General features: G+C 32.2%; 5 protein-coding genes across 7 annotated transcripts; 3 read left to right on the top strand and 2 right to left on the bottom strand.

Annotated features, from left to right (window-relative positions):
* The first annotated feature begins 98 nt into the window (after positions 1-98).
* Positions 99-3,292, top strand: LOC146536256 (uncharacterized). The gene is made up of 5 exons (XM_085189768.1): positions 99-309; positions 378-563; positions 655-1,368; positions 1,624-1,855; positions 2,292-3,292. The coding sequence occupies exons 1-5, from the start codon at positions 199-201 to the stop codon at positions 2,390-2,392; spliced, it is 1,344 nt and encodes a 447-aa protein (XP_085045894.1). The 5' UTR covers positions 99-198; the 3' UTR covers positions 2,393-3,292.
* Positions 3,281-5,220, bottom strand: LOC146536255 (abasic site processing protein HMCES). The gene is made up of 5 exons (XM_085189774.1): positions 5,025-5,220; positions 4,697-4,940; positions 4,423-4,623; positions 3,712-3,924; positions 3,281-3,538 (listed from the first exon to the last, which is right to left on the bottom strand). The coding sequence occupies exons 1-5, from the start codon at positions 5,042-5,044 to the stop codon at positions 3,293-3,295; spliced, it is 924 nt and encodes a 307-aa protein (XP_085045900.1). The 5' UTR covers positions 5,045-5,220; the 3' UTR covers positions 3,281-3,292.
* Positions 5,221-9,369: 4,149 nt separating this feature from the next.
* LOC146536254 (uncharacterized) lies at positions 9,370-11,747 on the top strand. The gene is made up of 4 exons (XM_085189770.1): positions 9,370-9,840; positions 9,963-10,351; positions 10,470-10,560; positions 10,790-11,747. The coding sequence occupies exons 1-4, from the start codon at positions 9,586-9,588 to the stop codon at positions 11,108-11,110; spliced, it is 1,056 nt and encodes a 351-aa protein (XP_085045896.1). The 5' UTR covers positions 9,370-9,585; the 3' UTR covers positions 11,111-11,747.
* Positions 11,748-12,600: 853 nt separating this feature from the next.
* Positions 12,601-25,030, bottom strand: Saf-B (Scaffold attachment factor B). 3 transcript variants are annotated; one of them, XM_085189757.1, is made up of 18 exons: positions 24,703-25,030; positions 24,188-24,628; positions 23,916-23,943; positions 23,154-23,271; positions 22,637-22,671; positions 22,405-22,550; positions 21,940-22,057; positions 21,523-21,653; positions 20,791-20,910; positions 20,168-20,245; positions 19,688-19,848; positions 19,498-19,611; positions 18,954-19,077; positions 18,686-18,815; positions 15,148-15,235; positions 14,247-14,374; positions 13,674-13,881; positions 12,601-12,988 (listed from the first exon to the last, which is right to left on the bottom strand). In XM_085189757.1, exons 1-17 carry the CDS (start codon positions 24,820-24,822, stop codon positions 13,700-13,702), a joined length of 2,262 nt encoding a protein of 753 aa, XP_085045883.1. In that variant the 5' UTR covers positions 24,823-25,030; the 3' UTR covers positions 12,601-12,988; positions 13,674-13,699. The 3 variants fall into 3 exon arrangements, with proteins under 3 accessions (XP_085045883.1, XP_085045884.1, XP_085045885.1); XM_085189758.1 differs by having other exon boundaries at positions 13,678-13,881; XM_085189759.1 differs by having other exon boundaries at positions 14,259-14,374.
* On the top strand, positions 15,801-17,871 carry LOC146536253 (cytochrome P450 6j1-like). The gene is made up of 2 exons (XM_085189761.1): positions 15,801-17,401; positions 17,669-17,871. The coding sequence occupies exons 1-2, from the start codon at positions 16,090-16,092 to the stop codon at positions 17,827-17,829; spliced, it is 1,473 nt and encodes a 490-aa protein (XP_085045887.1). The 5' UTR covers positions 15,801-16,089; the 3' UTR covers positions 17,830-17,871.
* Positions 25,031-25,135: the final 105 nt, after the last annotated feature.

Below are 25,135 nucleotides of genomic sequence, written 5' to 3'. Positions count from 1 at the left end.
TTTATAAATTCATTCATTTATATCTATAAATCCATTCCGTTACACTTTGTATAAATACTTGTTATTTTGACAACAAAGCATTGACATAATTGACAAGCGTCATATCGGTTTTGACTTTTATGCATTGACAGCCGGTCTGCTTCCTTGCTTGTTTATATTTTGTATTTTTTAATATACATAAACATAATAAATCAAAACATGGAAGATTGGGAATCTGATGATATTGTAGAAAAATGGCTACGAGAAACGGATGATACTGTGATGCCTTTACCTAATGTAGAATCTAAACCACATCTCCTCATATCGAAAGTAAAAAAATCTATTTATAAATTCTTACTCTGCTTTATATTTTTATTTACTCATTTGTAATACAACAGGTTCGTAAGCATTATATGGAGTCTCTTATTAAATTGCTCTCAGTTAATTATGAAAACCACCAAAAATTATTGAATAAAAACATATACCTACCAAGTGCTATATGGAGATGTGCCAAAATAATAGAAACATCAGCTGCGCAGGCTTCAATGGTGGTTCAAATATATAGAGCAAGTATTACGAATGTGGTAAGAACTATTTTATTGTATGTTATGTGTATTAGATGTCAGATATCAAAGAATTATCAATATATTTGTAAATAAATATTTACTATTTTAGATAAAAGATTTGAAAATTAATACAAAGAAAGGATTATTATTCAAGAAATTGTATGATTGTCTTCATTATCCACCTGAAAACGATAAAAAAACACAAACGACTTTCACTAATTGTAATTGTCAGTGTTCATGTAATGAGAGGAAGAAATTTAAAAAAATATCTAAATCTCCAAAAACTGTTAATAGTATGGAAAGTCAACCATCAGTCGGTGATGTTTTGAGTGAAAGCATTCTAATGTCACAAATAGAATCAAATCCATCAGATAATATTTCAAATGACATAACACTGTCTAGAAAATTAAAAGATCAGATGACTACGGAGATACAAAGTTCTGATGAATTGATGCAACAACTTGAAAAATTATTTCAGGGTGATCCTAATGATGATGATTTATTTGACGCAACTCTATGTGCCCCTGAAAATCCAACAAAATTTAAAGGAAGTTTAGAGGAAACTCAAAATAATTTACTTAGTGCAACAAATTCCCAAGAAATTGTTAAGGATGGTCAGGAGTCCCAAAAGAAATGCTTAGATGAAAGATTGACCCTACTTAGTGGTATCTTGGTAAACAATGATTGTAGTTCCCAAGCTCTTAGCAATAAAAATAAAAAAAGTCGTCCAAGTAAATGGTTATGTGAGGAATATTTTCAGAAAGTGAAATTATTTGAATTGCTAGATCAAATAAGAGATTGTGACAGAAATAAATTGGCCAGAGTAAGTTCTCCTATGATCAATATGCATAGCTTTAGTAATTTAATTGAAATTGGATTATCTTGAATCTGAAAAACACTATTGAGGTTTAATACCCACAATTTTTTTATATTTGAATATTAATTTTATATTTATTCTCCTAGTTAAGGTAGCATAAAAGCATGGCATTGAGATACATCATCTAATGCATGTATTGAGTCTAGCTTCTCTAGAAAAAATATGTACTATTTACATTTAAAAATAGTTAAATTTTTTTAGATAAAGAGCATGTTGCAAGATATTTTTGGTGAAGACAGTGATGATGAAACTGTTGTATCACCCTTAGAAGAAAATTCAGACTTTATAATTAGTTGTAAGGAAAGAATTGCTCCATGGGTTGTAAAAATATTAACTCCTTATTATGTAAAGGGAAGAATTAGGGGCAAAAGTTTGTTTAAATCTCTAGCAAAACATTTAATCAAACTTATATACCAGTGTAGTAAATATCCATGTGAGTATATTTTTATATTTTTTTAATATGTTAACTATACATGCAGTGAGTCAATTTATATAATTTAAATACAAAGTATTATTACTAAACATTGTCAGGAACAAAAGTATATCTTTTTAATATATTCTTTAAATTGATTAATAAAGAAAATGTCAGTAAATTTAATTTCTAGCAGTTGTTAAATACCCATTAAAAATATTAATATTGATTTGAACTTGTGTTTCTGGGTTTGCTTCCAAGTATACTGGCCAGACCAATAAACTAATAACCACTGTAAATAATTATCAAGCTACATCAAAATGGTTAAAATTTTTTGTTTTACATATTTCTACTCTTGTTAAAGAACTGTAACAAGCTAGTCATACAATATAAAAATAGTTAACAATGTTTCCTTACTTATTAGGCTAAAATAAATGAATATTATTATTATTTTCAGATGAATATGAAGTACAAAGCTTTGTAAGAGATTTTCTGAGTACACATGAAATTATCCGTTGTGAAGCAGACTTCAGACAATTCAGAATTGACAATGTGTAATTATTTTACAGTGTACTTTGTGATATTGAAGAGATTATATGCCATAATCAAAGAACCAGATTATGTTCAAGTCCATTTGGATTACATTTTTTTTCCAGTTTCACACTATTCCACATATAACACATAGTAGGCAGAGGGAACATACTCTATTCCCCACTTTCCACTGAATTCTTTAGATATTGCTTTTAAATAGTGGTTAACATGGTATCACTTAACACAATACTTTGTCTTATTACCAGAGGGATATTCAAAATATTTAATACATATAATTTCCTCCAGTGGAAATCAATCCTTGTCTTGTTTATAGTCACACATTTGTGCCACGATGATCTCAACAGAATTTTCATTACTTAAGTAATACAACACTCTACTCAACACAAAATACCTCCAAATTTTGGTGGAAAGTGGGGAACGGATGGTTTTAGCACTAGGTTCCCTCTGCCTAACCTACTGTGCGTGGGATACAGCATGAAGCTGATTTGATTTTTGAAGTAATACAAGAATGTTATAATTGATGTTAAAATAAAGTGATTTTGACATTGATAGTTAATGTGTGGCCTGCAATCAGATGATGATTGGTTACTTTTGCTTTAAGTCACATAGTAGCCTGCATATAACAAGATGAGAGTTCAAGATGTTCCATTCTCAACTTTCTGGCATAATTTAAACGTTATGTGGGGGGCTGTGAGCCAATTCAGCATTTTTTTATAGAGGTAAAATAAAAAAATGATGCCTCCCAAGGATTGTTTATACTTGAAAAGAAAAAAAAACCTTAAAAACTTTATGTTCTCTTTATTATTAAAATAAAAAAATATTGTATTTGTTACTGTTATCTACTAAATAAAATTCTATGAGGTTTTGGCTTTAACAAATCAATAAAATTATAAATACTTCAAAAAATTATATTTTTATTCTTTTTACATCCTTAGCATTTTCTTCAAGAGATTTACGTTTTGGTGTTTGAGTGAAAAAAGATGTTAAAGTTTTTTGTTTTTGTTTGTTCTCGACAATACGTTTATTGCACTGTGATGTTTTATTTTTGGAGTTATTAACCTCGACTGACACTTGGTGCCAGGATAATAATTCAATTGGCTTCAGATACCCAAGAGCCATATTTTCATTAACATTTTTTGTATCAAGCCATGCCTGTAAAAGTATAGATAAATATTTTTCAATATCATAGTTACTTATTTTAATAATTTATTTATTTAATTATTCATTTTAATAAAATTAAAAATCTTAAGTCTCATGTCTAAGCTGCCATTAGCAAAAGCACTGATGAAAATTTTAAATTCAAATTTACATTCTACAACACTTACATTTATCTGTTCCTCACTATCCAAAATAGCAGGCATTCTGTGATGAAGCCAATCCAGTGTGTTATTTGAATTCATAGTAATAATAGAGTAGGAGTATATAATTGTTTCATCATTTTGCCAAACATGATATAGACCAGCCATATATAATAATTTTACACCATTCCAACCATTTGATTCATTAAATTCATTGTTCCATGTACTGGGCTCATCAATCTGTGTAATATTATTTTTTCTTAACTCTGTACCCCCATATCATTTAGTAGAATAGGCAAAGGGTGTGGAGAGAGGGCATTCAATCTTATCCTTTATATTTTTAACAGAACAAGAGAATAGAAATAATTTTACACCCCAATTGGGAATTCAACTCACAACCTTTGTGTTTATATTCAGATGGTATGCCACACATCTCTAAACACTAATAAATTACAAGTGTCTACAAATCTAATATACTAAAGTGAAAAAGTATTATTTGCTCCTCATCCTTTGTATTTATAGTCAGGCTAGGAGTTATAACTTCTGGTGTTGAGGCAAAGCGCAGCACACAATACCTCCTGAATTCGGGAGGAAGTTGGGAACAGAGTGTCTTAACACTAGGTTTTTTCTGCCTACCCAGCTGTGTGCGGGCTATAGTATAAAACTGATTTTGATTTATTTTTAATTTTTCTAAAGTAAATTAATAATAAATGAAAAATACATGTGTGATGCTGTTACCCTGATTTTTTCATTTTGTGGTGCATATATGTAGTACGGTTTTTTTATTTTAGATTTAATAGTTGTTTGCCATTCATAAAACCCTTCTGCAACTACTACACATCTTCCTCCATTTGTCAATATAGGTTGATATAATTTAGAAGATTTAATATTTTCAATACGACAATTATTTGTGCTTAGACCATGTCGTTTATAATCACCCTGTTAATATAAAAAAAATAAGTGATTACTGTAGTTTTAAACAAAATATTTTAATTTTTATGCAAATTCTTACTTTATGCCATGGAGGTATAATTCCCCACATCATTGGTTTAAGGGCCCTGCTTTGATTTTCTTTAATATTTTCGCCATTATTTGAGATCAAAACAGGAGTAACATCGGTTGGAGCTATATTATATGAGGGTTGATAATCTTTGCCATCATTATGTTCTGGAAGCCAATCGGGTTTAACATAATAATTTCCGCTACCTTTTGGTTTATAGCTGCAGGCGCTTTGAACATGACCCTTATCGAGTGTCCTGTGACAATGTGAATTACTGATTTGGAATATATTCAAATTATGGTAATAAATATTTTTTATCGTAAAATGCTCATTTACTTACAATCCAGTACGACCACACATATTAAGACAAGCAATCGTCAAAATTAATGTTAATAAATAAGAAAAAAAATATATAAATTATTATTTTTTTTTTCTAATTATTTAGCATCTCATACAACACAAATACAATTTCATAGTTTTCCCGCGAATACAAAGATCACAGAACACATTTACTCAAAGAATGTCACAACAAGGATTAATATGTCACGTGACGGTTATAATGACGTTCTAAATTATTGGATCTGTGTGTGACGTATGTAACAAAAAAATATAAAATATTACAGTGCAAATATCATGTATAAAATTTATTTCTAATATCTTATGAAAATTATTTTGTTTATATACATAAATGCCATAAGTATTTATAAAGAAGTCAGTACTTGACTACAATTTTAGGAAATGCCATTGTATAATTTATATTTAGTCTATGGCTTCTTCTTTCTTTCTGAATCTCTGGCTCTGGGGCCTTCTTGAAACTTGAAGTTTATTGTCAGGCCCGGTCGACTTCCTTAGGAGCTTGGGCGACATACCTACGTGGGAGCCGAGTCCGGTTGCTATATTAAAGTAAAACTACTAATTAGTAGTTTTTCTAAGAGTATTTTTTTAAGAATTTAATTTTAACTCACGCTTTAGTTACTTAATGTTTAATAAATAACTTTCTTTATAATATTTCATGTATGCAAGGCACCGTGATAAATTTTTTTTCGATATGAGAAACATTTTATGTAACCGGTATTTAAAGTACAGTAGTAGGATTATGTTTTGATATGGCAATGGCAGCATTAGCATTTGCAAATGGCGAACATACTACTGCGACTTAAACAAGCAACCTGTTTTTAGCATTTCTGTTGCATTTTATATTTAGATTTCTATTGTTGTTCAGTTGTTCTCTTTGTTTGAATATTTGGATCTAAAATATGGGAGACAATTTAAAAAGTAGATGCCTCAAATGTCCCCTCGTGAAGATCCTGAAATTAAACTATATAGGTTCCCTAGTACAGGTCCTACCAATTCACACCGGTAAGTAATCATTAAGTGTTAACTACTCTAGATAAAGTCATATCTTAAATGTTGTACTTTTTCAATTGTGAAACTTGGGCCAAGTTTAGCTTCCTCGAAGGCCCATGGTATTCTATCGATTTTCAGAAAAAAATGTATGGTGAACATAGAATGTTATGTTGCCACCATTTTGAAAGGGCTTCATTTGTCAATTTTATTGAAAAAAAAATACTGTTTAGAAAAACTGTTTTATTTATGTACATATTAGTAATCATACATTGGCAATGTATTTTCATCCAATTATATTTTATTTTCAGAATCAGGTAATCCAAGATTTAAATTTTTCCACTGAACAACCAGGGACATCACATTTTCCTGCAAATGTTATACCTGGAGCATTGCAAAGAACAGTATTGACAAGTATTCAAATGGTAATTCAAGTATATTATTAATTGATACTGGTTCACTTGTAATGACAATATATTTAACATAAAAACTTATCATAATAAATAGCCTATCTTATGGTAACAGTGAAAAAAACCTAAAACAGATAGATATATATGTAAAAATAAAATATTAAATATTAATTAACAATTTTATAACAATACGATAAATTTAACAAAATACTAATAGTTATAGTCTGGCAAATATGTTATTGATAATGGGAAACACGCGCGGCAAATTGCGCAGAAAGCGTATTTTGATGTCTGCACATAGACACCCGCTCACGCCGGACCGATTCCCCGTAAGGGCTCGCGGGGAATCATTGCGGGGTGTGACCGGGCTACGGTACAGTCGAGTGCAACGCTATCAGTTCATTACTATGAAATATGAATATAATATCATATGATAGCATCATATATACGGAATGGCGTAGTAGAGCATATTTATCTAGTAATATTATAAAAATTAGTAAAAAACACCAAAGCAACATGCAAAATGAAGATATGGTAAATTGAAAAATTAAATAAAAAACTGAATTAAATTATTAAAATGAGGCCACATACAAATCTTCTCAATCCAAATTCAATAAAAAAAGTAAAATTTAAAAAGTACATTTAATATATAAAACATGCAAACAAATACAAGATTTTGGCATTAGGCAACATGCAAAATCAACTTATGGGTAAGTTAAAATTTTTTTTAATAATGGAAATAGAGGTCTTAACAAATAAATGATGTTAATAAATTATATCTCCAAATTAAATCAAAATTTTATTACCGTTTTATTTAAAACGTTAATTAATGCATGCAAGAAAGTAAAAAATAAAAATTGACAAATAATAAAGCAAATAATCAAAACGGTAAAAGGCATTTTTGTTTACAATTAATTATATTCTTGTTTGAACAATATAGTGTGAGCTCGATTGTACCTTTAAAGATGTGTGGGTGCGAATTTCCTGTAAGGACGTAGCGCCCACACTGACGCAAATGGCAAACTATGGCAAAGGGATACCGCACTCTCATTTTTTGTACCTCAAAATTTATTGAAATAATTTACCCAATATTATTTTCTTTTATATAATCTTTAAGAAGTTTAAATATTGCCAGATATTTCTTTATTCATATTGCATAGTTTATAAGCTTGTATTATGCACACTGAATGTTTATGTTGTACATAAGTGTGTATTATAGTATATACACATATACGTAAATATCATGTGCCATTAGTTATATAAGCAGAAGCTTAGAATTGATTAATTATTTATTGACTCAAAAATGTTATTATACTTTTCGGGCTAGTCTTGATTTTATTCTCGACAACAATGTATGGAACAGCTGATTATTTTGCGATATTTAGATATCCTCATAAAATTTTCGTTTTGTATAATTTACTACAACATAAACATGATCAGATATTTTAATTATCGTAGAGGTAAATGTGATTTGCTAAGCGTGAGGTGAAACAACATAACAGGGTAACACTGATCGAACGTTCTCTGCGCATAGTATACTGCGCAATTTACCGCGCGTGCTTCCCATTATCAATAACATATTTGCCAGACTATACAACTAAAATTACATTAATCTTAAACAATTTCTTTAATTTTCTTTTAATTGCTTAATCAAGAAGATTCATCTAACAATGATATGTTGATTTTAGTTTCTGTAACCTGACCTTTATTAACTCTTGTTATTTTCAGGATTGCTACCCGGAGAGACAACAGTCACTGCAAATTTAGGATTTATATGTTTAGCTGCTGAAATAGTGATTCTGCAGATCGAAAGAAAGGCAGCCACGCTGTACCAACGTGGCTGACAATTCTTCATTTGAAGAAAATGTATGTCTTTTTTTCTCTAACTCAATCATTTGAAGAAAATGTATGACTTTTTTGAAAATTATACATTTGTCATAGCTCTCCCCAATGCAAGCTTTGTGATTCAGTTTTAAAAGTGAAACATACCGATAATATATTATTGTACACTTTTATGGACTTGAAAGAATATGATAATGCTAAAAAGAAGTTAAACTATGTATCTGAAAATTGTATAAGATTTTATGTGTTGAGAACTGTGCCACAATCTGCAATAATTTATACGAAACATTATCATATTCTTTAAACCTCAAAAAAGAAGTTCAGTTCAGTGAGGAACATCTTAATGAAAATGTTGATTTTATATGTAATAGTGTCTTCCACATAACAGTTAAAAGATTTTGTTTAGTTAAAAATAGACAATTTGCAGATTATCAGAAATTGTTAAAAAGGAAAATAGATATATTAAAAATAAGTAATTGTATATTAATGTTAGATTTAAATTGACCAACACTGTATTAAGTTCATTATACCTACTTTATTAATTTTATCTTTGTCTGTAATTGTTTCAAAAAAAAAAGAAATTCAATAACACAACAATCAAGTACAACTGCCTACAATCTTATAGGTTAATAAATATATAAATTATATTTTTTTTGCAGATTATGATCTATTTAACTTATAAAAATTAAAATTGTTATTGTTTTTAACATATAAGAGCAAGTTTGTCTTGTAGCAATGTTGTAATCTTTAGCAGTATATTTTAATTGTTTTGCAGAAATACTATTTGTGTAAATATAATTAAAACAAATGTTTATAAGCAATAAAGAAAATGTAAAATGTTTATTAGTTTTATTACTGCATTTATTTTTTATTATTGTACTATAAATTATTCAGACTCTTTCAAAATCATTTGGAAGTATTATTATATAATTTAAATAATAATACTTCCAAATGATTTTGAAATAGTCATAATTCTGGCTTTTGAATAAAATTCTAAAGCCAAATTTTCCCGCAAATAGTTTTGCTGGGCACGCACAGAGATGGCAGCAGCATCGTTTTGTCACCCATTTTTTAGTATGAAGTGAACATTCTTTGAGTAAATGTGTTCTGTGTTTATTGTATATTTATTTGTTGGCTAATAACTTTTACTTAATAGTCCGTAGTGGTAATTTCGTGTGATTTTTATTTATAGAATTCATAAAAACGATTTGTAATACTTCAATTTCGTTTTAAAGCAATATATTATTATTGCTACTTCAAGATGGATGTACTTTAAATATAATTCGCAATATTTATTACGTTATAATGTGGAAATACGTATCGCGTCGAATTAGAGATACGTTTGAGAGGAGTGCTAACCATTTTGATAAACGCGGTTCTGCTGTGATTAATCCCTCGAATAGCAACATAATTGAAGAAAAAAATAAAAATATCAATTCTCCATGTTGTTGGTTTAGTGCAAGGAAATGTTGGAATTCTTTTGAAAGTGGAAATGATACGAATAACAATAGATGGAACTTTGAGCAGTTAAACCGTTCTTGGATTGGTGCCATAACATGGGTAAATTATAATCAATTTATTTATAGATTTTTTTTCTTACTTACTACTTTAAGACTGGAAATGTTAAAAAATACTATAATTATTTTTTTCCGTTTATATTAAGTTTCATCTTGAATTTACAGAGTAGTGCCCTTGTATTTGGCTGGTATACAAGTCAGTTAATACATTTTAGCTTTAAAAGGCAAGATATTGAAAAAAAGAGAAATGGATTACACAGGAACAGTTTTTTGTTGGAATGTTTACCATTCTTGGCTATTGGTAAAAGAGACTTAAAACCTCTTAATATACAATCCCAGTTTGAAGATCCTTTATTCAATAATCCTCCAATTGTTCATTTGATCTCAAATGATCAAAACCCAGGAAGTGACACAAATTCAAATACAAGTACCAGCACAAATAGTTCACAAAAATCTGAAAATGATTTAGGTGAAGTTCTCAATTCTATTGAAAATAAACTGGGCCTAGCTGCCATTGAAAGTGGACAACATCAAGATGGGCTCAATTTACTAAGGTAAATTAATATTTTAAATTATCTTCATTTAATATTATCTCAGACACATAAATTATCATCAATAAATGAGTATTTACAAATGATTTTTAATATCATACTAATAATTTAATTATTTTAGGTCTGCAGCACATCGTAACCATGCACCAGCTCTATATAACTTAGGTCTATGTTATGAGTTGGGACTTGGAGTAGTAGTAAATGAGAAGATGGTGTGTATTTCTCATATATTTTTGCTTAAACTGTATCTTATATACTGCCCTGTTGATAGGCAGGCTGAAGGAACCTAGTATTAAGAAACTCAAACTTGGCCCTAAGACATTGCATTTGCGATTTTTATTATTATCTGTATGAGGAAATGAAAATAATTAATTATCATTATCTTCTTTTTTTTTTAAAAATATAATACTTGAGAAGTTTAGTTACACATCCTTTTTTTAGGCAATGGAGCTGTACAGATCTGCTGCAGCATTAAAACACCCTGGTGCCCTTTATAACCTTGGCATTTACTATGGTCAAGGACGGGGTGGTCTGGCCAAAGACAGAGCTACCGCAATAAGGTTACTGCGCCTGGCAGCCATTCAAGGTCAGGAAGCTGCCATAACAGCTTTGAAATCTATTGAGGAAGATGTTTCAACCCCTCAAACATTACCAAATAAACTTTTACATGATAATATCATACCCACTCATTCAGCTCTTTTTTGTGAAAGTGCAAATTCTTTGCAAACTTGTAATTATAAATATGAACCTATGATTTGTTAATAAGTCTAATATATATTGCAATTGGTGGGGGTTTTGAAATGCATATAATGCATAGTGCTATACTAGCTTTCTTTTAAGCTACAGATTTTTTAAGACCATAACAATCCCTTTTTCTAAATGGAGCTTATTGTTTTTTTAAATAGACTGTTTTAGTTGTTGTAATGATATTTGACGAGTTTTTAAATTAACATTATGTAATGTTTTGTTTTATTTTTATATCTATTGCGATTAATGGAATAACTTTCAGAATTGAATAAAAATATATCATTTATTCTATATATTATAAGAGATAAAAAAAATGGCATAGTGCTTACTATTTTTTTAGTATCATTTAAAATCAGACTAATTTACTGTCTTAGCCATATAGATGTTTTATAATTAATTTGTTGACTTAATTATTCTTTTTACATATATAAACAAAAAAATAACATGAACAAAGGTGTCGGATTCTAAGTCAAAGTTATTAATAAGATACTAGGAAAAAAAATGCGAAATAAAATTTCGCTATTAGTAATTAATTACAAATGTTAATTTACCACTCCACATAGAAATATCCATAGAAATTAATATTTACATCTAAAATGTTTGGACAAATAGATCTGTAAAAAATTGTAATTAAGAATTGAGTATCAAAGAATATTGTTTTTATTTATCACCACCTTTAACCTTTTCTTCTATTACAATTATTATTAAATCATATCTGTGTTTATACTTTAGTGACTAAAACATCTTAATTATTATGTTTTTATGTGCGATAAATTTGGCGCTATAACACTTATTCAATATCTATGTACACATGATGGTTCAATTCCCACTCAAGAGAAAATGCTTTAATTTCCCCAAATACGATTGATACGCAAAATATATGAACACAGTTTTGATTCCAGGTACACTGTTCCTTTTTGTTATAAGCTAGAAGTACATATTTTGTGAATCTAAAATACAAATATCAGCTTCACGCTGTAGGGTAGGCAGAGGTAACTTAATGTTAAGACACTCTGTTCCCCACTTTCTGCCGAATTTTGCAGGCATTGCATGTTGAGGGGCAGAACTCAACGCCGCGCTTTGCCTCGACACGAGATCGAAGAAATGGAAATATAAACGTAAATAAATATTTCACTTCCTCGAGTGGGGATCGAACCGACAACCGTCGCGTTACAGTCACACCCTTGTGCCGCTGCGCCGCGACGGCCTCTATATACAAATATTGTTATTTTTATATATTCATGTACATAGTTTATCTTGAGAAAAGGAAGAATCTCTCAGCATTCCATGTATTTACAGTGAGGTTGCAGGGTGATGAGCTCCGTAGTTTCTAAAATTGGCGACAAAAGTTTAGGTTCAAGGGGCTTCTTTATAATAGTAGGTTGAGACTCACATTTGAAGTGATCCTTACATATCGTAGGTGGCGGTATTAACTAATAAATTAATGAAATATGGGAGTAAAAATAGGTCTTTATTCAGATATAGATTTAAGAAAAAAAAGACAATTTAACTGTGCTACTTTTTTCTTTATTGAACATTCATTTTTCATCTATTTCTTATAATATTTATATTTTAAAATATATTACAATAATCACACTTGGTCACCTTGTGAACAGTTTCTAGTACACACAGTATGTTAGATGCCTATGATTTAATCATACAAAGAGAACAGTAAAGTAATAAAAATATATACTTAAAGACCACTATAGATTTTCCCCTTTAAATACTTTACAATGTAAAGCATTTTTACTTGTATGAAAGCAAAGTTATAATATGTATATAGTAAAATATTAAAAGGAATGAAACGTAATCTAATTAACAAACTAAAATATCGTAATTATTAAACAATGAAACATGGCGAAAATTGTACAGAAGAAGTCCTTTGTCACGACTCTGCAAAGAAAAAAAATAGTAGCTGTAATGAGTACAGCACACGCCATCGCGGCACATCGTTTGACTGTAAATGTAGCTGCTGTGGGTTCGATTTCCTTACAGGTAAATAATATTTTTATTTCCCAAGTCAAATGAGAAACGCGTCGTTTATAAAAAAAACTTGGGTAATGGAGTGTCTTGACACTAGAATTTCCGTCTACTATGCTTGTTATAATGTATATAGCAAGGTAGATGATGAGTAAACATTTTCATCAACACTAAAACGTAACTTTAAAGATTGAAAATGATCTAGTCCAAACAACATACAATACATATTACAAATTCTTGGACAGCGAATTGTGATTATTAAGAATGTTATAAATTTAGTATATTGAATGACGCATTTGACTTATCAATTATTCTAATGGAGGACAATAAATGTTTATTGAAAATTCTAAGTTAATATTAAATAATTTCCTGTAAGAACTGCGGTCAGGGAATCCTTAAGAGTAAACACTAACTATAGCAATTAAAATAGTAATACTTTAGAGATATAATTACAAATCATCCTGCACACAGCAGAATAGATAGAGAGAACACGCTATTGTGAAACTTCGTTCCGTACTCAATGCTGTGCTTTGCCTCGACACCAGAGCGAAGAATCGGAAACATAAATATAAATAAACATTTCATCTCAAGATCGTACCCACAAGTTGGCGGGGCAGGGGCGCGTCAGTACTTGCGCAGGTAGTCGCGCGCGGCGGGCGGGTAGCGGTCGGCGTAGGGTGCAGCGGGCGGCGGCGCGGCGTAGGGCGGGTAGCGTGCCTCGTAGGCGCCGCCGTAGCGCGCGTCGCCGCCCGTGCCCCACGCCTCGCCCGCGCCGCCCGCTCCGCCGCCGCCCGCGCTGCCGCTGCCTGTGGAGCACAACACTATACTCACTAAGGGAATAGAGGACGAATACTTTTTAAATAATTCTTGTCTCTTAAAAATATTTTTTCTATAAAGGCAGAACCACAGTAGAGACTGTAGGTTGAAACCATTTAACTTAATAATTTCTTCGCTTGGGTAACGAGAAAAAGTGCGACGAAAACACGAAAGTATTTAATGAGAAACTAAAAGCGTCTTAACACTGTCGGCTAAAAATAATAACGTCGAGTAAAATGAAAATAACAAAAAAACTACCTGAGATCGATCGAAACGATCGATTGATCGTTTCAAATATCAATGATGTTAACTAATAGTATTTTTCAATGGATAAAAAAAAAAGAATACAGCCTACCTAATTTATTACCTTTTGAAGTGGTAGTTGCATCTGTATACCGACTGGAGGCGTTCCAATTCCTTGGTTCAGGTTTTCCCGGTGGCGAAGGTCGATAGGAACGGCCTTCCCGTGAATCATATGAACGACTGTGGAAAATCACAATTAGATAAATAAAATATTTTTAAAAATTATAATTTAGCAAGATTCGGACCCGCCCCTCTTGAAAATACTCCTCCATACATGAACAACTAAACCTTAGCTATGTCGAAATTTTTATACGCGCACTTGCTTACAAATTATTTGTACGCTGATGTTTTTTATCCCTTTTATTGAAGTAAGGTATAATACTTCAAGAATGTTAAAAACATTAACAAAATTATTTAAGTTTGTTTTTTATTATTTGTTTGGTTTACTATTCAATTGACTTTAGAATATACTTAATCTTGGAATCATACCTACTTAAAACAATTTTAATTCATTTTATAACAATGGATCTTCCATTGTAATAATAAAAAAGATATGATAATAATGAAAAATAATCGTATACATTAATAAGGAAAAACTTTGGATACCGTTTAAAAAAATTGCGCGAGCGGAGAAGTATGAAATTGCACGAAAGTGCTAACGTTACAATTTTTTATTATAATGCTTATAAAGTACGTTAAATCAATAAATAAAACATTAAAAACACTTGACAATATTTACACTTCTATGTTTATAAAGTGGCACACACGTTGCTATGGCAACGCCAACGCGTCTTATTATAAATTCAAGTCAATTGGCGTCAGCGTCAATTGGTTGATGGTTCTCTAGTATGAAGAAATATGCCTAATTGTATTTATATCAAATTTAACAACATATTACAAAGATTCCTAATCTTAATTATTTTACATGACATAATTTTTAAAAAAATACATACGCTGGTTCTTTAGGTCTGGTACCAGGTGGTAATTGTTGCCGTGCATCTTCAGTGGTGCTGCCATTGCTTGGATATTTTGTGTTGCTGGCTGCAAATAAAATAAAAAACACAACTTTAATACGTCTCGCTTTAGCGTGAATCTACCACGCACTATCTCGTATACAGGATGGAAGCGTCAGCGCTACTACGGGAACAGCATATAATATTTCAAACCCATACCTAAAGAAATTAATCAAGATACTCCAACAGTTTAGACGTAGGATTTTTTTTTCAATTCAGGATGTTTATCCATATCTGTATTTCCTGTGACGCAGTTACGCATAGATACCAATAAAGTGAACACTTACTACTATAAAAATATTACTAAAGGTTAAACAACTTTGACCTTTATCGCCAATAACTACGACTCGATTTCGGAATGAAGCGAGTACGGCGGTGATGCGACATTGAGCGTTGAAATAAGTAGCGAAAAGAAAATAAGACAAAATGAGATTCGAACCCACAATATACGCGCTTACAGTCTGCAGTTATCCTACTTTGGAGTATAAATTGCTTTTATTATATTAAATAATAAGAGATTTATAAAATTTTTCTAAAACAAAAATCGAAGAAATTAAGTGGTTCAGGCCAAGAAATATGTAAGCAAAGCTCAATTTAGACTTCGCCAACTGTATCATGGTGGCTGTAAATATGATTTTCTTTCTTTCAGTTTCACGCTTTATCCCGCATACAGCAGGGTAGGCAGAGGGAACCTAGCGTTAAGACGGAGTCATTGTTTGTTGAGTGGCGGAAATCAACGCGGCGCTTTTGCCTCGACACCAGAGCGAAGAAATGGAAATATAAATTTAAATATATTTCATTTCCTCGAGTCTATGATGATTCATTAGTTAATAAGACTCAGTCGTGTACCTACCTCAGTGATTGAACAACAATTGACTAATAATGTTGTATTTGTTGTTAACAATATGCGTCGTGCTATTTGTTTTGTATCTAAGAAGAAATGGAGATTATTGGAAGAAACGTGGCATTTTGCAAGTTGATGGAGTTTTATTAAATTTTTTATGCGGCATGCGATCTATATCCGAGATTTATAAGGAAATTTTTGATGCACATCCAAATGAAAAGCATATTGGCATTGTTTTGGGATCACCTGTGCTACTGGTCAAGGACTTACGAGATTTACACGCAATATTTCAAAGTAATTTTCTAAATTTCCACAGCAGAGGGATCAAAAATAGTCCAAATGATATTCTAGGTGATAATGTGTTGCTTATAGACAATTATCCACGCTGGAAGCTTTTACGTCACAAACTTTCACCAATTTTTACAAGAATGAAGCTCAAAAATATGTATTATATAATGGACAAGTGCGCCCAAGACTTTACTCAGTATATCGACGAAACCAAATGCGTTCATCGTGATACGTACAATACTTTATATAATTATACAGCGTCGTCCATAGCAGCAACACTATTTGGTATTGACGCCAAAAGTAAGAGTACAATGAACTCTCCGTTCTTGGAAATGACACGAAGTGCACTCGCTCCCTCGATTATACTAAATATCAAAGCAGCAATATCTAGTATATCTTCGCTGACTTTTTATTTGATGGATTTAAAATTGTTCGGAGATCATGAAGATTTCTTTTTAGGAACTGTTAAAAAAGTATTGGAGCTACGCAGAGGCGAAAAAAGAGGAGAAAAACGTCACGATTTCATCGACACTTGTGTAGATTTACAAGACCAAGGGACTATGAAAGACCCATCAACTGGATACGAAATGGAAGCCACTGATGAAGTTCTGGCGGCTCAAGCGTTCTTTTTCTTCTTGGCTGGAGTAGACACTTCAGCGACAACCATGCATTTTACGTTACTCGAACTGGCTAGTAATTCAGATATCCTGAAGAGGGTTCATGATGAAATTGATAAAATGTTTCATGAGACCAATGGCAACCTTACATATGAAGATATTGAGAAATTAGAATATTTAGACATGGTATTAAATGAAGCTATGAGGAAATATCCTCCGATAGGATCAATCCAGAGACGTTGTACAGAGGCTGTTACTTTACCAAGTGGAATCAGGATGGAAAAGGATAGCGTGGTTATTATACCAGTATATGCACTACATAGAGACGAAAAGTTATTCCCCATTCCAACAGTGTTTGACCCTGAACGATTTTCACCAGATAATATATCAAAAATTGCAAGATTCTCTTATATACCATTTGGTGAAGGAAATCGAAAATGTTTAGGTAAATATATTTTATAAATGTAAATAAGTTAAATCTCAGCGTTTCATTTTAATTGGAAAAACAACGATTACTAATAGAAGTTATGGTTCTCTCTAGTTAGCCAAAGGCCGACAGTGATTTGTTTTTTTGCTAAATAATGGAAGAACAAAGTAATCAATTTATCACAAAATTTCTCTTAAAATGTATTTTAAAAAATACATAATGTTATATTGCTTAGCTCTTTAAAGAAGCAGACAAATATCTACCATACAATTCTTATTGTTTCAGGTCCAAGATTCGCACGTGTACAAATGAAATCCGGGTTATCGTGGTTGCTTAAGAAGTACACACTGAAACCTCAAAAATATGAACCTGCATCATTCGCGCATAGCTTTTTTAGTATTAAAGATGAAAAAGCAAATTTTGAACTTATACCAAGGGACTTGTAAATATTGTTTTAAATTTTAAAATTAAATTTATATATTCTCTTTTCCTCAAGTTTCTCTTTAAAAAACCGGCATTCTTATGACTGACTCACTCAATAAACATCATTATTTTTCCCGTAAATGGCCAAACTGACTGCATATATACAGGAAAAAATTTAAAAACAATTACAAGATGTAGGTATTAATATTACGTGCAGATCAATAAGGTGATTCGAATAATTACTATATTGTTAGAAATCGGAAGTGGTTAGAGTTTTTAAAATAACACGATAAAAATACATACGGTCCATATGTTTTTAACGTACTCGGATAGAGGTTCCACGTAATTACAATAACTGACATGTATCACTCAATAAAAACACTACACACTGATACCTTCCAATCAGGGTTTCTGCCTACAAGCAACCTCATATTTTGTCAGTATTTAGCCACGTCGACTGCGGCATCTGTTGCCTCAATCAGGTCGTCATGTGAGCAGGTGAACTGCTTTTATTGTCTTTTTCACCTAAATCTACCCACTTTTACACGAGTACACTAACACGGCCTCTCCTGACGGGCTTTTCTCAGTCCTATGTTAAACACGGACTTATACAGGTCACTCTGACGCTCAAAGTCTAACGAAAGAAAGACTAAAAGACTAACACAGATCTTTTCCTAATCACCCCGTACCGTGAGCTACATGACGTGGATTTATAAAGATGGTGGTGTACTAAGTCACCCCGACGCCCGTTATTTAACGAGACTAACATAGGTCTTTCCTAGGCCACCCCATACATGCACAAAATACCTTAATTTAAACCAAACCGCATTTACACACCTCAATTGTATTTAATGAGTCTAATATGAAATGTAGTCTTACATGAAACGTGTCGTGGATAGTCTCGCTTGTAGTCGCGCTCGCGGTCGCGCTTGTCGGTGCCACGCTCGTACGCGGCCGTCATCTCGAAGCGCGGCGGCGGGGGCGCCTCGAACTGACTGCGGCTAGCTGTCTGTATAGTGAAAACAATTATTGATATAAAAACAATTGGATTTATACGAATAAGTAGTACTAGTTCATTTATAAGGATAAAGTCTACAAAAGACCGAGTTATGAACCTGATAAATATTAAAAGAAACATACAACGTACCATGGGCGGGGGTGGCGGTCGCTTGTGGCGCGAGTCGCGCTCGTAGGCGGGCTCGGGCGGCGGGCTAGCGGCCTTGCGGTACGCGCTGCTCTCGTAGCCGCGTTTGCGACGCTCTTCCTCTAATCTGTGAATGCCAAGTATATTCACTTACTTTAAATTATAACTACTAAATTATTAATTTTCTTATGAATTTGGTCGCTTAACTGACATTCAGTTTGTTTCGAAAAATTTGAAAAATACTAAAAATATAAAATTCACGAACAATAAAAGCGTTATCTTATTTGAAGACAAATACTATATTATTTATTCTATCAATAACTTATGTCACACATTAAGAATTATATGAGGTGAACAAAGTGAGGCATTGGGGCATAATATACAAAGATACTTTCAAAACCTCTGTTTTAATTTAATAATTTAGACGAAAATTTTAATTTTATGAATCTTTTAGGTCAGACAGATGGGAAAAAAGGGAAAATGACGAAATTCGAACGATATAATTTATGGTTGCGCCCTAATCATCAATAATAGTTATAATACACACCTCAGTTGAGCTCTTTTTAATTCGAGTCTTTCCAATTCTAATTTTTCGCGTTCCAATCGGTGTCTCTCGCGTTCTAATCTCAAGAGTTCATTCTTTTCTCGTTCAATTTTTTCTCTGTAAAGAAAGAAGTATATTTATTTAACATAAACAAATATTCTTTTGATAAACGCTTTTATTTCCCTCCACTCACCTCTCGGCGCGCAGCTTTTCCCGCTCGAGCGCGAGGCGGTGCTTTTCCTGCCTCTGTCGGCGCTCGCGCTCGCGCAGCGCTTCTTCGGCGGCGCGGCGCCGACGCTCCTCCTCGCGCGCCGCACGCGACCTCTCGCGAGCGCGTGCTACGTCGCGCTCCTTCTGCAGATCAAACTTGTATTTGAAAACCGACTCAACTTCATCCTTACAAACTACTAAATAAAAAATGTATATTTTTGTGGAAATACATAGAGAAAAAATAATGTAAATATTGAACATTTTACATTTTTGCACGAATTTCATGAAAACCCTCCGTGCCACTTTTAGCAAAAAGTAATATTTTCTCAAAAAATAAACTATCTAAAAATAGTCCAATTATTTTAAATTGTTTTTGATATTTTAAAGTCATCCAAGGAAGTGAAAATATTTGTATATATTTAACCTATCTAAAATTATATCTACTCAATTTATGAAAACTTACCCATATTTTAGAAAATGAAAGCACTTCCCTTGGTGACCGTCTACGTTCGCGACTCCGGGAACTGCGTCTGGCTCTCTCCTGTACACAGAAATAACTTTACTTGTCACTTCTTTTTCGTTTGTTGCTTTTTTCTATTAACCCATGATGAGATATAACACCAAATAAATTTATTTTCATTAAATTAAATTTCTAATGTCTAAAGTTCAATCAATCTCAATCTGTCTATAACTATCAATCTACAACAAACTTGGTACAAGAAGAACTCTATCAAATTTGGTATCGGTAGAGAAAGCCGCTCAGAAGGTGATTGTTAATTCACATTTCAAAAGATAAAAAGAACTCCTTAAAACCTACACTTAAGTCACACTAATCTCATCTCACACACCTGCACAGTGAATCAAAGAAGTGCTAAGTAGCTTTTTCTTCTCTAGATTCCCATTTATAGAATTGTAATATATTACTTTCAAGAGATTTTTACATAAGTTATGTCCTTTTATCAATTTAGGGATTGGATTTCCTATAACTGATATAAGAAAAACGTTTTTGAATAGCTGATTAAAATTTTAAAACCCACAGAAATGTATTAACGACTCTCTCCTTAATATATTCATTTTTTAAATTACCTTGTCAGATCTGTGCGACTTTTCCCGCGTACGAGATGTCGACCTTGTACTTTCAGCACCAGATACTTCACCTTCTTTCTTTGGCTTTGCTTCACTTTTCTCAGCACCTTCTTTATTTTCCTATAAATAAAAAAGGGTAAATAAAAAGGTATAATTTTTTTCACTTATGATAATTAACCTACCTACAAATTAGAATTAAAAATAATATTTTTAAAGTACACGATACAGTATGATTTGGGTTTATTTTTATTTTAAGGGTTGCTTCTCTCTCAATAAATTATTTTTATTTTCTTTTTATGATCACAATGAATGCTATGTGTCTTGGGAAAAAGCGGGATTTTTAATAAACAATTTATGTAAACAAAAAACAGGATTATTTCGCCAAAAGCGGGACAAACAAATTAAATAACAAGGAGAAAGTATATTCTATTTATGTAAGTTTTAAATAAAGCTTCCAATGGTGATAGATATCAATATATAATCTTTTTAATGTTAAAACGGCACTACACTTAAACAACGCTGTTTTGGTTTACCATGTAAGGCAGTTTAGTCTGCAAAATAATTACTCTATAACTTACGAATATACTTATTTGTATTTCTATTTCTTAAAAGCTCAAAGTAATAAGTACATGTACTCCATATACTTATTACTTTGAGTTGTTTTAAACCGTTAAAATCGGGACATCTGGCAGCATTGTATAAAGCTAAACTTGAAAACTTTGTAAAACTCACAGTATTTTCTTTTGGATCATCTTTCCGTTCCTTGCTGGAGCGACGCTCGGGCCGTGCGGAGGATTGCCTCCGCGATGATGACTCAGACTCCGACTTCGCTTTCTCTACTGATATCATACGTCCATGTAACTCTGAAAAAGTATATTAATTGGTATTTTTATTTCTAAAATTTATTATAAAATAATTTACTTTCACTTTACAATATGTATCAAGATTTCAAATTTTGAATCAATATATTCATTTATGCAAAACAGCAGCTGCTATCCAGACACTAAAGAAACGAAATGAAAATATTAAATATTCCATTTCCTCAAGTGGGTAACAAACCAACAACCTGTCGCGTCTTTAGTCGTCGCTTGTGCCACTGCGCCGACTGGCCTCAAAAAATTACTTTTAATAGGTAATAAAACAAGGTACCTGTTCTATGTAAATTCTTAATGCAGTTTTCAGCATCTTGAGCACTGGCCATAGTTACGTAGCCATAGCAACGAGATCCAGGTGTCCTCGCGTTTGTCACGACTTTCGCTCCAATCACCTAAAAAACAATTTACAAATATCATGGACTGAAAATTATAACAAAATAATGAAAATGATGTTAATAAGCATATTTTGTATTTAATAATTTGATTTCACTCTGGTAATGAGATATGGTGTGGCGTTACATTCCACCAATAACCACACAATGCCCAAGGTTCTTCAGAAAAAAATTTAAAGCTAAAGAATTTGTATGATCTCATTCAGAATTGAAAGGTTATTTTTTGTTGTATATTTTATACCACATTAATCTATTCGAAGAAACCACTATACTCATGAGGTCAGTCTGAGTGTGAGTGAAAGTGACCATGCAGATAAAGGTAGCTAGAATATTACAATGATGCTTACCTTGCCATGTTTACTACATAATTGTTTCAAGTCTTTAGCCCTGGTGTCTCCAGAAAGACCACTAACCCATAGGTTACGGGCACCACCCTCTTTATTCTCATCCTTTTTCTCTCTCTTGTCACTATCCACTTCTTTATCTTTCTCATCTAAAATAATGAAAACAGCACATTATTCTAAAGGATTTAAAGTTATGATAAATTATAACAATCAAAATAATACATGTTTTTCTAACCTTTTTCCTCTTTTTCATGTTTTTCAGGGTCATTGCTGAAATAAAAACAGGATGTTTAAATACATTTGTTTGTATGAAACCAAAGTAAATTTAGTAGTCTTTAAATTAAGTTCTTCAAATTATTTCTAATTTCAACTCAATATTACAACACACACATCATCTACAAAGTTTTGCACCATTACTCCACCAGGCAAAGATGTCATCAGTTTTGTCTTCATTAGCGACTGCATTGGCACACTGCACCACAATAATTTGCTGCTGCACTGCTAGCTAAACAATGTTGGCTGTTCCACTTGAGAATCGATGGCTACGGCAATCCATACTTGCTGTCACATGAAGATATTTCTGATGCTGGCGCAGCTGATGTGACCTCGGGCTAGATGAATTGAAGCTGTAGATGTTCTTCTTCTATTATTCATTGATTGGTGCAAAACTTTGTAGTGATAACAATTAAGTAATTTGAACGTAGTATATAGCTGGGACGCGGCGTCGCGACGACCATTCGTTGATCACCAACCTAGTGGCCGTTGCTTCGGTGGTTACTTGTTGATTTTCCGACGATGCTGCGTCGGCCGTGGAGTCTTGTGCCGGCTCGTCGCTCGATGGTCCCGCAGGTTCGTCCCGGTCGGCGTCATCTACGTCATGGGTAATAGTCAGCTTGACTCATCAGCGCAAGTCGCTCGTGCGAGCGACTCACCCTGAGTTTCTTTCTTCTTTGCCAAATAGCAACTAAATATCTTCAAATGATTTTTGTTGATAAATAAACATCTTGACCTGAAAACTTGATTTGACATTAACACCAGTGCCAGTGTAACACATGGAGTATATTCCTGTGCCATTTATGGGTATACTATTGCTGATGAGTCATGAAAACTCACACAAATGACTAAATTAAAACAGTCACTGTAACAATTTATTTATTGGAGATAGATGAATTCAAATAGCAATATTAGAGTGCTGAAAATGTAATCCGTCACTAATGTTTCCTCCTCTCGGTTAGAACCTCCTTGATATTTCTCCAGTGGCCTTTGGCTGTTTAGTCTGTATAAGGCTTTGTTACCATTTGGTTTCTTCATAGTTATCCATTCCAGAAACAAAGTCACTTCACAAAATATTTGAATATCAATTTTTATAAAAATAGTCTTTTTCGGAAATTTTATTTTATTTTTATTACAATTAAAATGGAAACCATAAGTTATTTTACATATTCCTTTATACAGAATTAGAATGTTTAATAGAATTATATAAATTATGTACAAAATTTTAGCTAAGCACTTACCTTTTTTATTCTTAGCTGTGTTGTCAGTCTGAAATTTAAATATTTTAAGTTAAAAATTTCGGCATTTAAAACTAAGTATTTTATAGAGAGAAAATTAATTTAATGTTAGATCTATCAGAATATTAAAAAAATAGATCGCAGTCTGGTAAATTTACTGTTTTACTTATTTAACATTATTATAATATTTAATCAATTTCCATCAAGAATCCATTAGATATTTTAGGTTTACTTGAGGATAATGAAAAGTTCACTTTGAAGACATAGAAACATACCTCTTCATTTAAAAGTTCATCATCACCAATGTCTAAATTAATACTGTCTTCAGCATCAGTATTATTTTCTGTTTTATGATCTTCTTCACTTTTCACATCTTTGTCTAGACATTGTTTTTTTGCCTGAGTAGCCTCAATTTCGTCTTTATTCTCACGCTTTCTAGTGATTGACTTTTCACTATCATCCACTTCCATATTTTCATCAGGCTTTTTTGGGGATTCTTTAACTACATTATTATCTTTTTCCACTGAGGTTTCAGTTTCTTCTTCTTCTCCTGCAGTGTCCCGAACGATCATATCTTCCATAGCTGGAGTATTTTCAGACTCTGTTGCACCTACTGAACTTTCAGTACGTCTTGTCTTTTTAGAAGGTGTTTTTGCGTCACTTGTACTCAACTCGAATGTGGATGTTACTGGATCAATTCCTTGCTCTTCTAAATGCTAAAAATATAAGCAGATTATTTTATTTTGTCGATTTGTTTGTACAAATACTTTTTTTTTACCTTTTACCTTACCTTATATAAACGTTGTATTAGCACATTGCGAACACCGCTTTTATCTAAATTGCGTTTTTCTAACTCTGCACGTAGATCTATTACACGGAGGTCTTCTAACAAGCGCTTACGTTCCGACATAGCCGTACGTTATTTTAAGCGAGATACTAATATTACCCGGCAAACTATAGTCTTAATTATAGGATTATCTAATAATATATATAATACAAGTCATAAACGCCAAACGCCAATTTCATGGAACAGAAGAAATCAAAATGGCGTCTTTAGGAGCCGTAGGCGTAGCGTTTTTACTTCACAATTCACATTGCACAATGAGCTTGACACTTGACACTTGACAGACTTGCCGCTTGACTTGGATTGAGACCACAGAACACTTATAACCTTTGTGTATATGTATTCTGTGGTTGAGACCTGAGGGTAGTAGACTATATTC

This window comes from Heliconius melpomene, chromosome 9 (genome assembly GCF_056956725.1).
Source record: "Heliconius melpomene rosina isolate 202511_hmr_F chromosome 9, ASM5695672v1, whole genome shotgun sequence".
Classification (NCBI taxonomy): Eukaryota; Metazoa; Arthropoda; class Insecta; order Lepidoptera; family Nymphalidae; genus Heliconius; species Heliconius melpomene.
The sequence above is the reverse complement of the archived record's forward strand: the minus strand, read 5'-3'. Positions and strand labels throughout refer to the sequence as shown.

What these genes read in the sequence shown, in the direction of transcription:
- LOC146536256 (XM_085189768.1), top strand. Translation starts at nt 199, where the DNA reads ATGGAAGATTGGGAATCTGATGATATTGTAGAAAAATGGCTACGAGAA. An exon ending in ACAGAAATAAATTGGCCAGA is followed by an intron (nt 1,369 to 1,623) that starts GTAAGTTCTCCT and finishes AAATTTTTTTAG; the next exon opens with ATAAAGAGCATGTTGCAAGA. An exon ending in CCAGTGTAGTAAATATCCAT is followed by an intron (nt 1,856 to 2,291) that starts GTGAGTATATTT and finishes TATTATTTTCAG; the next exon opens with ATGAATATGAAGTACAAAGC.
- Saf-B (XM_085189757.1), bottom strand. Translation starts at nt 24,822, where the DNA reads ATGTCGGAACGTAAGCGCTTGTTAGAAGACCTCCGTGTAATAGATCTA. An exon ending in ATGAACTTTTAAATGAAGAG is followed by an intron (nt 23,944 to 24,187) that starts GTATGTTTCTAT and finishes TTTAAATTTCAG; the next exon opens with ACTGACAACACAGCTAAGAA. An exon ending in ACCAGACCTAAAGAACCAGC is followed by an intron (nt 14,375 to 15,147) that starts GTATGTATTTTT and finishes GATTTTCCACAG; the next exon opens with TCGTTCATATGATTCACGGG.
- LOC146536253 (XM_085189761.1), top strand. Translation starts at nt 16,090, where the DNA reads ATGTTGTATTTGTTGTTAACAATATGCGTCGTGCTATTTGTTTTGTAT. An exon ending in AGGAAATCGAAAATGTTTAG is followed by an intron (nt 17,402 to 17,668) that starts GTAAATATATTT and finishes TTATTGTTTCAG; the next exon opens with GTCCAAGATTCGCACGTGTA.
- LOC146536254 (XM_085189770.1), top strand. Translation starts at nt 9,586, where the DNA reads ATGTGGAAATACGTATCGCGTCGAATTAGAGATACGTTTGAGAGGAGT. An exon ending in GGATTGGTGCCATAACATGG is followed by an intron (nt 9,841 to 9,962) that starts GTAAATTATAAT and finishes TTGAATTTACAG; the next exon opens with AGTAGTGCCCTTGTATTTGG. An exon ending in GATGGGCTCAATTTACTAAG is followed by an intron (nt 10,352 to 10,469) that starts GTAAATTAATAT and finishes TAATTATTTTAG; the next exon opens with GTCTGCAGCACATCGTAACC.
- LOC146536255 (XM_085189774.1), bottom strand. Translation starts at nt 5,044, where the DNA reads ATGTGTGGTCGTACTGGATT. An exon ending in ATGTGTGGTCGTACTGGATT is followed by an intron (nt 4,941 to 5,024) that starts GTAAGTAAATGA and finishes ACATTGTCACAG; the next exon opens with GACACTCGATAAGGGTCATG. An exon ending in CACAAAATGAAAAAATCAGG is followed by an intron (nt 3,925 to 4,422) that starts GTAACAGCATCA and finishes AATATTACACAG; the next exon opens with ATTGATGAGCCCAGTACATG.